Genomic DNA, 15,746 nt, shown 5'->3' with positions numbered 1-15,746 from the left:
TCGCCCATTAAAGTTTTTTTTTTAATTTGTTTTCTTTTCTCACGACAGATTAAAAATGCGAAAAAAAAAATGAAGCGTAGAATTAATGCAACGGCTATGGATACAGTTTTTTAAGAAAACCGGTTTTACGAATTAGTTGTCAGTGGCACATCACTGACCGACAATGGCGAAACAACGAAAAGCCAAGCAACAAAATCCTTAGAACGTGAAAAAAAAATGTCAAAGTGACATTTCATTTAAAATAAAACATCACGGTTCACGTCTCAAATTTTCGATGAAAATAATTTTATTTCTAACATAGTTACGTAAATTGTTTGGTAATGAAGTATATTTCTGTTAGTCTGATTATTTCTTTAGTTTTTGCAGGGTATATTTTAAATACAATATGGACTTTAGCTGAGATTTTCATTCCACCAAAATGCAGTCGTGGCGAACGATGTTTCTCTTCATATTTGGCTTCAAATCCTGTTCAGCACCTCGTTCTGTATACTTCCGTAAAAGAGTTTCCTTTCACCGAAAACTCTATATCTGAATCTGTCACAAAAGTTCATACAGCGATGAAATTTGACTACAAAAACCCGGCTACTTTGTAAGTTGTTAATTATTATTCATTTGAATATTTTAATTCTTTTGCTGTTGCTGAAACAGATTTTTTTTTCAGCGATATTACTGTTAAGATTCCACGTAAGACCCGCAACAATGGCACATTATTTATGCATGCTGTTTTGTTGGATGACAACCGCCTGTACAAAGATTTTGATGAGATCTATCGAACAGAGTCTGTGCACACTATGCCATTAGTTACTCATACGGAACCTCAAGCTGAAACATTCAACCTGTTACAGAAAAATGTAAGTGCAAACTAAGGAAATGTGCATTGAGTATTAAAAAGGAAAAATGTAGTTGCTTTCCATTATTTATTTATATTATTAAGTTATTCAGTCATAAAAAGTCAATTAATTCGTATTACAGGCGGATGAAACTAAAAAACCAGTCTTGAATGTGAGACCATTTGCTCACATTACAAGTGTAGCCCCATTGTCAATTTTGGCGGATGAACTGATTCTACCTGCTAAAAAAATCCCTGGAGAGCTTTATCCTTACATAAGGTACAGTCAATGCAAGTGTTTTCATATAGAAAATTGAGTTATAATAATTTTATGTTATTATTGATAAGTCTATTATTTTCTGTAGAGTAAGAGGAGGAAAATTCTTGCCGATACTACAACAGAATGTGCTCAAGTTCCGTATGTCAAACCTGAGACTTCTGAACAGCAGCACAACACAAGTGAACATTACTGTGAATGTGTCTCCAACGTCATATGGTTCTTTCCGGCTGGCACTCCACGTGAGGTTGGCGTTAGATCAGCTTCTGTCTCTCGGATTTAGCAAGCAAGATGTGGATGATGTGAAAGGGATATTTGCAGATACAAACCTGTACTTGCTATCAGCAACAGTTTTGATAGCTAGTTGTCATGTAAGTTAATTAACTAATTATCTAGATAGTTGATGTTATTGAAGACAGGCAGTTCATAGTCATTGTGGTGTAAACTAAAGTATATATTTCAATGTTATGCACATCTACAAAACTAACAGTTTCTTGTTATTTTACTAGGTTCCTTGTTACTTTTAAAAATCTTATTTACATTAACACTACATACTGTCTGAAGGTTTAACATATTATACTGTAGGACTGGCTGTCTATGTCCCCTTATTAAGGGTTACTAATGCCCGTTTTCACCATTAATCCCTAATTTTTAAGTGACCCCTATGGTAACGAATAACAGGAATTCTGTATTCATAGGGGTCACTTAAAAATTAGGGATTGATGGTGAAAACGGACATAAATTATGTTAAAGTTGTGGGATAGTGTTCAATCAATTTGAAATTAGTTAATTTTATTCCATTCCAGCTGCTATTTGATTTCCTGGCGTTCAAGAACGACGTCTCGTTCTGGCGGCGCAAACGTTCTCTGGCCGGGTTGTCTGCGCGCACGGTGTTTTGGCGCGCTTTCTCGCAGTTCATCATATTCTTCTACCTTCTGGATGAAAAATCGTCGCTGTTAATACTTGTGCCGGCTGGCATAAGCCTCCTAATTGAGGTAAGTATCCTCAAAAAGTATTCCAGAGTTTTAATGTTTGTCTTAATTAAAATGGCCAATGCATGTAGTAGCTCTACTGAAAAAGTAGTATCTATATTACTTAAGGGAAAAACGATTCAATATCTCCATGTTCTACAAACAGTAAAAGAGTACATAGTAAGTGCTATTGTAACATAATGTAGAGATAAGCGAGATTTACGATCATAAAACAGTGATTTAATGCTACACGACACGACACTATAGCAAAAGTGTTTTTATTATGTACTGTAGTTAATGCTCACTAGCAGATTACAGGACTTTACTAATGCTAACATGTAAACCTTAGCCCTCGTTGAATTGAAAGGCGTTGATTTCTCAAGGAACCCAAATAGTATCCATGCGATCGATAAGTAAGGATTCCCATTTTCGAAGACTTGACACATAACGTTATGTCGCAAAATGTCGTTACCAATTAGGGTCACTTTCTCAAAAAGGCACTTTCGCAAATTCTCACAATAAATACTTGTGACTTTTTCAGCTGTGGAAAGTGAAGAAGATCCTTCATTTACGCGTGTCGTGGGCTGGCTGGCGTCCTCGCGTGTACCGCGTGGCGTCTGATATTGATGCGGCTGAGCGCAGCACGCAGGCGGCCGATGCTGAGGCCATGCGATACCTGGCGATGCTGCTGTACCCGCTGTGCATCGCTGGAGCTGTGTACTCGCTGGTCTACGAGCCGCACAAGAGGTGATTATTGTGTGACACATATAAATACTTTTTAGGTAGTTTTGATTGATGGCGTCCTCGCGTGTACCGCGTGGCATCTGACATCGACGCGGCGGAGCGCAGCACCACAGAATAAGTAATAGTACAGGTACAGAAGGATTACTCCGCAAGACGATTTAAATAAATGCGAGTCTTGCTACGACGCGATACAGTGGAATTCAGCTCGCACAGCACTACGTACCTACAATTTTATTCACCTACAAGTTTTGTCTCTTTCTATCGCGTGCCTCTGAACTCTTCTTACGCTGTTAGGGTTGCTGTCTAGTAGTGTCTAGTAAAAAAAAATTAATCTACTTATTTGTAATGAGGTACGTATGTAGGTAAGTTTCACTATGGAAAACGCATTCATTATGGAAAACCTTGGGAGAGGCCTTTGTCCAGCAGTGGACGTCATTTTTGGCTGAAACGAACGAACGCATTCTGAGCAGTAGTCATGGTAGGTTAGGTTCCTATACTATCCTAAGAATTATTGATTACCTACATGGCCAACATACCTTTCAGCATCTTTGGAAAGCGAAAAAAAATATAAATCCGGTAGATTTCTTTTCGAATTTAAACACCCGAACGCCGCACAATAATATTTCTTTCTCTTTATGTCCATTTTTAAATAATACTTCGATCATAGAATTAGGTACTACAACGCACGCCAGCGTCCTGACGGGCGCGCGCGTGACACTCGACTGATATAATACCCGCCGGCGGGGCGCTTCGCTGTAGGTAATTATCGGATGTACCGCGCGGAGTGAGCCAGGCCTGGCAGCACGCAGGCGGCCGATGCGGAAGCCATGAGATACCTGGCGATGCTGCTGTACCCGCTGTGCATCGATGGAGCTGTGTACTCGCTGGTTTATGAGCCGCACAAGAGGTAGTATACATATGTATACAACGGCATATCAAGCTTCACAGCGTAACATTATACGTAATTGGTGCTTGGGAGAGGCCTTTAACTAGCAGCGGACGTAATTTGGCTGAAACGAACGAACTTTAGCCTGACTTAGTTAGGACTCATATTGCCTTGCATTTCATTTACACAGAATGTAAATATAAATAATTTAATTACATATTTTATTTCCAATTCCAGTTGGTACTCCTGGGCGCTTCACAGCGTAGTAAACGGCGTATACGCGTTTGGTTTTCTCTTCATGCTGCCGCAGTTATTCGTGAACTACCGCCTGCGCTCGGTGGCGGCGCTGCCCTGGCGAGCGTTCATGTACAAGGCATTCAACACGTTCATAGATGACGTGTTTGCGTTCATCATCACCATGCCGACTGCGCATCGAGTGGCTTGCTTCCGCGATGATTTGGTGTTCTTGGTGTATCTGTACCAGAGATGGTAAGTGATTGTTGTTTGTTTATGCCTTAAATAATTTGGAAAAGGTGCAGATACTCTTGCTTTCATTTTTTTTGTACTGGCAATTTATTGTTTAGTTAACTTTAGTTGAAGAAATTAATTAAATGACATTGTGTTCAGAAATTAACTTATGATAATCTGAGTCAAAATGTACAGATAGGATGAAGTGTATAGTTCCAAAATACTGAACTGTCCTATCGATGACATTGACAGCGGGGCGCCACCGTCAATACCGAATCGCTGGTTCCGATTTTTGTCATGTTGGAAACCATAAAGTTGAACGATGGTAGCGCCCCCCTGTCATTGAGTTTGGCGGGACAGTTCAGCGTGGGTCATCTATACAGATAGATGAAGTGTCAAAGGCGGGTTTCAACCCGCCTTTGACACTGAACTATTAAATTTGACCCTCTCAAAAATTACAATATCTCTTTGTTGAATCTGGTCTTGCATTCAATTTATTTTCTAGTTTTTTGCTAGGATGAAAGTAAATAATAAAATCGGCATCCCGGCTTCACTGGCTTTGAACTCCCACAGGGTAGTACTATTGATCCTACGTATTTTCTTATGTTTGTGCAATAATGCTAATAATAATTTCTCATTAATTAAATTTCTTAGCCAATATAGTTACTGAAATTTTTATTTATAGGTTATATCCAGTGGACAAGTCTCGCACCGACACCGCGGCCAGTATGGACGAGAATCCTGAGGAGGAACCGCTGAAACAAAAGGAGGAATAAAAGTAAACTGTTTTTATACTAAATAGTGTTGTTGTTGGTCGTGTGTTAAGTCACAAAAGTCTGGGTTGATGATACTTTTTGTTGATGTCTGGTCTCGTTTGAGAATGAATTGGATGAAGAATGAAATAAAACAGAGGTTTTTTTTAAATTAACGAATAACGATTAACGGTTTTTTTAATTAACGTTCGTCAGAAAATGCTGATAAAAAATAATGAAGATTAGAAACATCAAAATTATTTTCATTTATTTAATATTTAAAATCACATAAAACAACATAAGTATTTACATGATTGTTTTCGTAACTTCGTTGTCACACACAAAACATTATTGATGTGGGTGTAAAATCAAAATCCGGACTGTAGTCTAATTTGCAGAAAGGTTTAATTCAATATTTTTTTTATTAGCGAAATACTCCGGCGCATTACAAAATATTTACATATTTTGTAACTTCTGTGTCACACACACGAGATTATTGAAGCAAGTGTGACTTGAGAAACTGGGCTTTATTGTGCGAAAAGGGTAGATTCTATAATTGTTTACAAACCATATATTCTGACAAAATTACGGCGCATTACAAACTATTTTTTATATGAGGTAAACGTATTTGTAAGTAAATAATGTAATCTAGCATGTTTAGAGGCTGAAATGTAAACCCATCGCAACGCGTAGAGGCTGTATTGGGTGCTATGACAATCGGCGCGGTAAATTATTGGTTAAATAAATTATAATTTAAATAAATGTAGTGCAGTCAATTGGCTTAGTATAGTATTTAAATTAAAAAAGACAAGATAATTATAATATGAAATTTTTAAGTAATTAAAAAATAGGAAACGCTCAACGAAAGTATACTTATACATAAAATAAGTTTTAGTTCTTAAATACCAATATTTAATGGTTTGTTTTAAATGATTTTTACAATATTCAGTCAATAAAATCAAATCATTGGAAATTAGGAGTAACACACATATATTTTATGTTGTTGCATTTAATAAAATATGTTAATCTATGATGAATAAATGAGCTGTTATGTCCAACATAGGGTTGGTCCACATGTTAACCCATCAGAGTAATAAGTTTATAACTAAATAGTCATAAACATTTGTCGCGCTATGGGGCTGCAGTCATTCGCTGCAGCTATGCGATATAAGAAGATATGAAAAATCAAATAAAATTAAAGTCTCAAGTAGTATTTATTTACATGAATTTAGCGCACAATTTAATAATCGGTTAGTACGCTAGAACTTACGCTGTTTTCTAATTTCAATTAATAAAATGCCTCGTGTTTTATATACACGCGATCAATAGTAATTTATTTAAATATGTTGTTATTTGTAAATTATTTATTATGTTGAATTTGCGGTAAAGCGCTGGGCGGATTAAATAGGTTATTTTCCGTCCCTCTTAGTAAAATATACCAGTATACATATAATATTCTTATGTAATGTGAATTCTGTATCAAACACACAATATTTTAAGGCATTTAATTTATTAATTCGGTGTATTGCAGTGTTATATTTGTATATTACGTGCTACATTTGTATATTTTGAAAGACTGTGAAAAGGGTATGTAGTTTTTTTACAATGGCAATAAAAGATATCTGATGACTAATAAATTAAAAATAATGTTGTAATTATATTTTATTTTGTGTAATATTTGTTTTCTTCCTTATAAGTCGGCTAGATTGACGTTTAAAAAGACTCTTGTGACTACGGATCTCTTAGTTTGCCTTTCCTTTAATGGGACATGTTATATCACATATTTTATCTAATTTTGCATTTAAAAAAGCTACGAATATGTTATGAAAATATTTTTTTATATTATTATCGTGTATGTAATATGATATTTTTTATTTTGTATTATTTAAATAAGATAACATCACAATAGTTTGTAGTTGTGTGGTGGATATAAAAGGTAAAATTAGTAGACGAATAAAATAAATATTTATATTGCCCCATTTGATAAATTGTACACGAAATGGACTTGCCAATAAATGCATTTGTTTCAAACTTTGTTTTAATACATATTATAATAATTAAGTACCTACTTGTTGCATACTCCTCAATAAAATATTCGAATAAAAAAAATATGCAGACCCGTATAATTATAAAACGCTCAAGTATTAAACGACACTGAAAAACGCATTCAAGCCATTAAATTAAATAAATATTAATTAGTATTAGATTTGAGTGTTGCTTTTCCGTTGTTGTTACTGAAACCATTTAGTGATTTGTGGGACAAAAACATTAGAAACCGATTTGATTGAGTTACTTTTGTAAATAGCATACACGAGGCACATTTAACTAAATATAAGATAACGGTGCATCTTGTGTTGGTAAATAAAACCGGCCACGTTCACTATATCAATTGTGTCAAAATTTTGTTCCAGTGACAACAAGTGCATTTGCGTAACATGTCTTTTTAGGAACATTTCTTTAGTGAATTGACATGACACTGCACTATAATCTCATAAATTCGGTAACCAGATATAGACGAATTGGCAGCCATGATCTGGCAGACTGGCAAAAGTGCACGGTTCAACGACTTCGCGAAAGTAATTAAAAATAATCTTGATTATGTTTACGAGTAGGTGTATGATAATAGTTTTGATGATAACAATGGTATCAAAGAATAATTGAAATGATTTTATTAAATTTCATTTATTTATTTACAGTAATTTTAAATTAATTTACAGTGTACTAAAAATTTTTTTTTTATTAATTTAACCTATTTATGCACTGGAAAGTAGGTAATACATTTTCATTACATTGTATTGAGTAATAGAGTAAGCAAATAGAGTTTAAAGCTTAAGAGCCATTTTACATTTTCGTGCGAATTTCTAAGATTTTGGAAGCATGAATTACTATCTTAAGCAACACCCAGATATTATTTAATAACTGCGAAAGATAGGTCAATCCTTTGTGTTGACCATTAATGAAACGGATTTACTAAAACTCTTTTGCTTAATTCACAGTGCCCCATCTCCCACAACCATTTTACGGAAAAATTGCCGCAGACTCATTTTCAAACTCCTGTATCTATTATTTATGCTCATATAATAAGCTTAAAAATATATAGTAATCATCGGACATATATTCTTGTAGTCCATTAATGAAATAGATTCTTGAATTTCATTACCATTATTGAGTAAAATCTAAAAATAATTTGGCAAATTTGAAGATTAACGTCACATTTTGATCGTGGTTTTTGGTTTAAAAACACAGCAATAACTGCAATAAAAGTATCCCAAAATAAAGAATATACATTGTAGAATTGATTTCTACAGTTATTGTTTAAATATTAGTAACCACTTTGTCAAAATATTGATGTGAATATCAGTATAAATTACAATGCGCAAGCCGACATCGATTAGTATGGCGCGAGCGCCCGTCAAGGCAGGACCTGTGTCATTTTTCCCGCCGTGACGTTTACGTGCGTTCGTGTCGTGAAGCGGTGATTTGTACGGCGACCAAATACATTTGATACTATGCCGAGAGGCTGTTTCGAGTCGGCCGGCCGAGCAGAAATTGAAATGATGAATTTTAATTTCTTTGACGGATCTGGGTGTAACTATGTATAATATGTAGGTACCATGTATTTAATTTAATTAATAAATTATAAAAAAGTATATCCATTATGCTAGCACCCTTAACACAAGCATATTGGTTGCCTACTTTTGGACTAGATGGCGCTGTGAAATTGTTCAAAGATTTGTATATTTATTTATCCGCTTTGAGTTTTGTTTCGTGAAGAAGAAAAAGAAGCGTTTTGTTTCGAGATCCCAAAGCTTTGTTGTTAAATCGATACTAATAAAAGAGGAAAGATTTAATTGTTTGTTTGTTTGTTTGGAGGCAATAGGCTCCGAAAAAAAATTCTTTCACGATTTAGAATCCAAATTTTTTTCTATGTAGGCTATAAAATATTTTCAAAAACTTTAGTCCAAAATCTTTGATAAAATCGACGTTTAATAAATAAATTAGATAACATATTATTAATACTTTTTTTTTAGTACGATTTAAGTACTTGTTATTCAGAAATTCTACGATTTAACTAAACTTCTAAAGTGTTTATACATAATTTATTATTGTATTATGCATAATTTATTAACTTCTAAAATATACATAATATATCCTATTGATAGATGACGTGCTTCGTATTTTATTAAAATTATTACCTGACTAGGTTAAAAAGGTGTGGAATGTTATTTTGGAGATAACTTGGTTCCATAGAAATATAGAGAGATGCTAAGTAATGCGCTGAGTTCGAAACTCAGTGTCGTATTAGAAATTCACACACACAAAGAAATCAAATTATGTGCTCATTATCCACTGCGGTATCAGTACCTATTCAACGTTCGAATAATCTTTAGTACTATGCAAGCAATATAAACTGTTTACATAATGACGTCGCTACTGTCATCATTGCTTTCACAAGCAATATGTTCCAATTTGTCCCTTGTCACATTTCCCTTTAGTTTCTGTGATCTGTGCTTGTTTCTAAGTTGATATCAATGAAGTATTCCTTAGTACTTTTGATTTAAATTATTTTTTTTATTTTGACACGTGTTTGAAAAATCAAGGTCAGATTACAATAAAATAACAAGTGAAAACGTAATTTTGCATTGCAACTCGCAATTTCGCAATATTGATGAGAAGATTCCATTGAAAAGTCTGTATTCATTCCTAGGATTCCCCTAACACCATCAAATTCAAGAGAATTCAAGAGAGTGCAGTTTCCCATCTTATGCTTAGGGACCACGGTTTAAAATAGTGTGGTGGCAACGGGCAACCGCGTGCGCAGCTGCTCATACTAATTTTCGATACAAAAGCAAGTGTTGGCGCCCTCACGAGTTTTAGCGGAGTTCCATATGGTAGCGGGAGTAGACTTAATGGAAATCTATGCTTCTCCGACGACCAGTTGTATGTGGAATACTCCAGAGTATGCGCACACAATAGCCTGGTGATTTTAGCACCTGAAGGAAAAACAAAAAAACATTGTTTACAAAGAAACCTGCGGCAGGTGTAGTGTTTTAATTTTGTGTTAGAAAGATCTCATAATTTTGTAAGTATTCAAATATTTAAACATAATAATTTGTAGATTTCATATCAAAAAATATAATCATTTAACAAAATTAATTTTCTTAGAATATTTTAATTCTATTAGAACCATTTTCCACTTCATCGCAGAAGAAGTCGCGGGCAAAAAGCTAGTATGAAATATGTAGTATTGCCCGCGGCTTCACCCGCTTGAAATTTAGTTTGTCACAGATCGTCATAAATTATAGCCTATACATTGTTATTCTGGTCGACGCCAGGGATGGATGAGCGTCGCTGTCGCTGGCGACAGGGTCTTCTGGTTCAGGGTTCATGGCGTAGGTCTCATGCAAAATGAAATCCACTCGTAGAAATTAATAAACTCAGTGTATTCACGAAAATGATTACACACAGCACTAGAGTCGTATCGGAACTGAGTGAACCAAAGGTCTTGCGATAGGAACGTCCGACCCGAGTGATAGTTGAACACAGACTGCCTAGTACTGCTGTACTGTACTGTAAAGTTTTATCAAAATCTGTTCAGTAGTTTTTGCGTGAAAGTGTAACAAACATCCAGACATCCACACAAACTTTCGTATTTATAATATTAGTCAGACTAGTAAGAAGTAAGATAGTAAGATGAATTATAATAATATTTATTTATTTATTTATTAGCTCTGTCTGATATAATGGATCTGGAGGAGATGCAATGGCCACCTCCGTAACAAAACAATAGAACCCTATGGAGTTTGGGCTTGTGTGATTCGCCTTGACGAATATTTCGTATCCAGGGTCCGATGATGGAGCTGTAAGGGGGCAGATTTTTTTTTCACTATGTGACTGGCTTTATTTTGTACTTAATATACAGTCGTGGTCAACTAATTAGGGACGTTATATGACTAAAACACAAGACCGTCTCTCCAGTCCGAAAAAAAAATCTTCACGAGGCTTTGAAGCTTGTGCCTATTAATAACAAGTAATTTGGCTAGTATTCTAAATATTTAAAAGCCAGAAAAGAAACTAGCTAGTTGCGATCAATATTTTTAAAATAAATAAATCATTGCCACCTACACATTTATTGACCTAGGGATGGACAACTAATTAGGGACACGTAACACTTTCACTGTAAATGTAAATAAATTGGAAATTATTTAAGTGTTTATTACATAAAAAGTTTTTATTAATAAATATAGAATACAAAACAAAATCATCAAACGTATTTTTATAACCAATATGGTTGGTTTTGTTGGTTATAACCATTTGACATCGGCGCGGCATGGATGCAATCAAATCATTACAGGTTTCTAAAGAAATATTATTCCAAACACCATTAAATGCTGATTTTTAGTGCCAGTACGTTGAGCTGCAACTTTTTCCTTCGTTTCATACCATAAGCTCTATAGGGCTTAAGTGTGAGTTGTTTTCGGGCCAATCTAGTACCGTCACTGACTGTTGCGCTAGGAACGATTAAACAGAGTACGCGGTATGTTTTGGGTCGTTATCGTGTTGAAATGTTCATGAGACTGGTAAGACTTCTTCAGCATACGATAGCATCGTTTTCTCCAATATTTATTTGTATTGGAATTGCTCAAGTTTAACTTCAGTTCTTTTTATAGGTTACACTCTATGTCCAGAAAAACAGCCCCAGATTTTTATATTGCCGCTTGTATGTTTCACCTGCTTCTTCGTTTACTTTGGTATCATTTCGGACTTTACTTACAGGTCGTCGCACGTATTGTCTGTCATCGGATGAAATAAGATTTATCTTGATCTCATCAGAAAACAGCACATTTATCCATTGAGCAAAAGCCTAATGTCCATACTTTCTTGCAAACGCCAATCTTGCTTCTTTGTGTTCCATCTTCAGTAGTGGAACTTTTCGAGGAACACTTCCTACAAGCTTTGCCTCCACCAGTCGCCTTCTGACGGTCCTCGCAGATACTCCAGCAGTCGGTTCTGGTCCAAAAATCTCGCTCTTGATCAGAACAAAACCCTTAAAGGGGTCTCTCTTTGCGAGAGTGACCATTCTGCGATCATCTTGTGGGGTTGTTTTATTAGCCTCTTCCTTCTAGGCATACTTTCTGTGGTTTTATGATTTTGAAATAAGCCACTGCATCGTAGATTTATGTTTTTGGAACATTTCAGATGATCTGCAATTTACCGGTATGGCCATCCACACTGATAAAGATTGATTATAACTTAGCGCATTGTTGCTTTTCTTTCAGCCCATTACCTTTAATAATGTGATGAGTTTTTAACTCGCAAGATAAGAATATCGCTTTTCAAATAGACGCCAAAATTACAAATGAACAGAATAAAAGTTATTACTTTTTATTTTTTTAATTTAGAAGGAAAAATTTAAGCGTCCCTAATTAGGTGGCCAGACCGTACGTACCATAGTTACCGATTCATGTGATTTGATTAAGATTTTTTATTAAGTTAGTGAGTTTTTTGTTGTTATTGTATTCTGTTAAATAGAGTTCTTGATAGTCAATATGTTTACAAAGTAACAGCCAGTAATATTGAATGAAGCTCACAATAATAGGATATGAACACTTAGTATTGCTTAGTATTCTATCTGTCCCTAATTAGTTGACCACGACTGAATATTTTACATATTATACCTATTCGTGTTTCATTATGAATCGAAATATAAAAGACTTAATAAACTCTATTAAAAATTTAAATTAATTTATCAACTTTGAATACCTACCTCATTCTACCTTAAAATTAATAACTTAAATCAAGTCTTAATACGGTCACGGCTCAAGATTTTTTTGTCCATTTCAGCGTTCTTTTTACTCTTTTGACGTTGCGTTGACAGCTTTTACCTAAATTCGCGCGGAATATTTTTGTGAAATGGCTCTTAATGCTTGTCTTGTTTGTAATGTAATCAGACAGGGTGTTTGATTTTGATTAGAACATAATGGTAGCGTAAATAATTTAATGTATGCTGTAACTGAATCGTAAATGCAATTAAAGATTGCGAGAAGGTATAGATAAATGCACATGCGAGATGTTATGGTAAAATTGACATAAATAATTTTCTAAAAGTTTGAAACTCACTATCGCTATTTGCTACCCAAAACTGCATAATCTATTAATTGATTAGATAACTTAATGATTTTGCACAAATTTTATTTGAGTTTATGTAAGAGTGCGTTTTTTGTTTACACGCCGGGTTACTTGAGTGATTCAAGTGGCTATACATAGAGTTTACTATGGGTATTTAGACAGTCGGACTTATGAGTACGGTTATATCCAGTTCCGGTGTTTGTATGTTGATATGACGCGGATAACCAGATGATGCGACTGCCCGTAGCGTTATGCTTGGTCTACCATTATTAAATTAACTATATGATACGAATTACCTATACATATGTAACAAAGTTTAAAACATTATAGGTAACAGGCAGCACGTTCAACAATTTAATCTATAATGTAAAATGAATCGCAAAATGTGTTGGTAAGCGCATAATTCAACAACACCTGGGCCAATTTTACTAATTCTTTTTTTTTAAATGTTCGTTGAAGTCCAAGGATGGGTTTTACAGCGAGAATAATTCGAAGAATTTCCGAGCAAAATTCAACCCTTAAGGGGTAAAACGGGGTCCACCCACGCGTAAGAAGTAGCGGGCGGCCGCTAGTATTTTGATAAATAAGTTAACGGATGTAATTATAAATGGTACAAAGTATTCACGCCAGACTGATTCATGTACATAGTTCAGCAGTTTCTATGGCCACCAATCAGTACCTACAAAGATATAATAATCAAGACGATTAGCGGAGATTATGTTTTCGAGCCGTAATTATGTAGTTACTGGTTCCGATTACGCGAGCCCAAACAATGTCAACATAGTCATTCAGACGTCGTCGCGCCGTGGACGTCTCTGTCTTGAATTTTCCCAGATGCTATTAGTTTTGTATATAAACAAGTTTTGTATACCAAATAAGCCAGTTAACCAGTGTCAATCAACATGGATATCATATTTGACCTACTTTTGAGTACTGGACTAATCACTGCTGCATTGGTCGTTTATTTGATATTTTTCAGAAGACCTACCATCACAAGGAAAGGGGAATACAGACTTCCTGGTACGTAATTTTAATATTTGTTAAAACTTTGCCCCGAACGGAATTTGATTATTAGGTATGCCAGCCGCGACGCGCTATGATAAATTGATCGCACACGTGCTTGATATGATAACGCTGGCGTCAGATTTGTAATGAATATGAATATCAATCACATCGCCTTGAAATGCTTAGGTAATACGAGACTGGGTTTCTCGAACCTACATCATACCTATGCATTTGTTTGCTATAATCTTATGAATTGCATTTAAAAATAGCGGTAATTGTTACTTCTGCGTGGCAATGATAAGGACCCTAACTATTGGAACTATAAAACTTTTTGATAAATCAATCTTAATGTTGCATCTAATAGGTAAATAATATATTTTAAATTAAATGACGTTAAAGCTGTGTTGTTTTGTCTACGTTTAACGTTGAAGTTGGTGTTTGTTGACTGATGGCATAGAAATATAATTTAGAATGTAGGCCGGTCGTTGACTCTTTAATTGCTTGCTCATCACTATTATCTAATATCATCGCTTTTTCTAGTACGAGGTTATGATAAATAATCAAATAAAATATTGTGAAGTCAAATATTGGACTATTGACCGTTTGCATTTATCTTAATTAAGTTTAAATAACATCGATATAAATCACATAAGCGACGTGTATTAGCACAGATAATAAAATCTTAGTATTAGTATGGGCACACAATGCTGGTAAAAGTTACTATTATATTAATGAATCCAGTTTTATTCATAGATTCACTGGCAAGGTTCATCTGGCTAACGGTTAGACGCCGGAGCTGCTAATGCATTTTTAATAGTATTATAATCACATTTTATTTAAATGGTTCATCTATTACAAAGGTTGGAATCACCATCCAAAGTTATGCGCGCGGACCGGCGCTGGCCGAGTATTTGATGCTGGAGCTGCCAATTTACTTTGCAAAGTAATTACGTTTGTTTTCATACCTTTTCTGTTACAAAGGTTGGAACCACCCGCTAAAGTTGCTATGGGCTCGTTACTACGCCGTCCGGCGGTGGAAGGCCCAACTCCCCGCCGCCTTAACGCCGGAGCTGCCTCGCTCAAACCTGCGCGAGGGGTGGGACGCGGTGTGGGTCCGCGCGGCCTCGCCAGGCGGCGCCGCTGTGACCCTGGGCATAAGGGTGCTGTGCGGCCGCCAGCCGCTGGCAGAGGTGATAGTGCACGTCAGGCTGGCTGATGGAACGACGTTTGTTATGCCACGTATGTTGTTTGTGTTATTATTAACTTAGAAGGTTGGAACCACCCGCTAAAGTTGCTATGGGCTCGTTACTACGCCGTCCGGCGGTGGAAGGCCCAACTCCCCGCCGCCTTAACGCCGGAGCTGCCTCGCTCAAACCTGCGCGAGGGGTGGGACGCGCTGTGGGTCCGCGCGGCCTCGCCAGGCGGCGCCGCTGTGACCCTGGGCATAAGGGTGCTGTGCGGCCGTCAGCCGCTGGCAGAGGTGACAGTTCACGTCAGGCTGGCTGATGGAACGACGTTTGTTATGCCACGTATGTTATTTATTTTTTGCTACTACCTCTGTTGTTAACAATACAGCGATGAAATCTTCTAAAAATGTGCATATTTCTCAGAAAAATTGTGATGTAGTTATTCTACGAGTTGCATATTTAACTGAAATCTTTACACTCGGCCTTTTCAGCCTATC

General features: G+C 35.9%; 1 protein-coding gene across 1 annotated transcript; it reads left to right on the top strand.

The window, feature by feature from the left end:
* Nucleotides 1-236: 236 nt before the first annotated feature.
* Nucleotides 237-6,958, top strand: LOC135087727 (lipid scramblase CLPTM1L). Its single transcript, XM_063982499.1, has 8 exons — nucleotides 237-589; nucleotides 662-851; nucleotides 973-1,109; nucleotides 1,195-1,477; nucleotides 1,913-2,101; nucleotides 2,619-2,824; nucleotides 3,945-4,196; nucleotides 4,861-6,958. Exons 1-8 carry the CDS (start codon nucleotides 321-323, stop codon nucleotides 4,949-4,951), a joined length of 1,617 nt encoding a protein of 538 aa, XP_063838569.1. The 5' UTR covers nucleotides 237-320; the 3' UTR covers nucleotides 4,952-6,958.
* Nucleotides 6,959-15,746: the final 8,788 nt, after the last annotated feature.

The sequence above is a fragment of the Ostrinia nubilalis genome, chromosome 1, assembly GCF_963855985.1.
Source record: "Ostrinia nubilalis chromosome 1, ilOstNubi1.1, whole genome shotgun sequence".
Classification (NCBI taxonomy): Eukaryota; Metazoa; Arthropoda; class Insecta; order Lepidoptera; family Crambidae; genus Ostrinia; species Ostrinia nubilalis.
Note: the sequence above shows the minus strand (reverse complement) of the source record. Positions and strands in the feature narration are given on the sequence as shown.

Coding starts and splice junctions, on each gene's coding strand:
- LOC135087727 (XM_063982499.1), top strand. CDS start 321: ATGAAGTATATTTCTGTTAGTCTGATTATTTCTTTAGTTTTTGCAGGG. Junction 590..661: donor TACAAAAACCCGGCTACTTT/GTAAGTTGTTAA, acceptor TTTTTTTTTCAG/CGATATTACTGTTAAGATTC. Junction 2,102..2,618: donor GCATAAGCCTCCTAATTGAG/GTAAGTATCCTC, acceptor TGACTTTTTCAG/CTGTGGAAAGTGAAGAAGAT.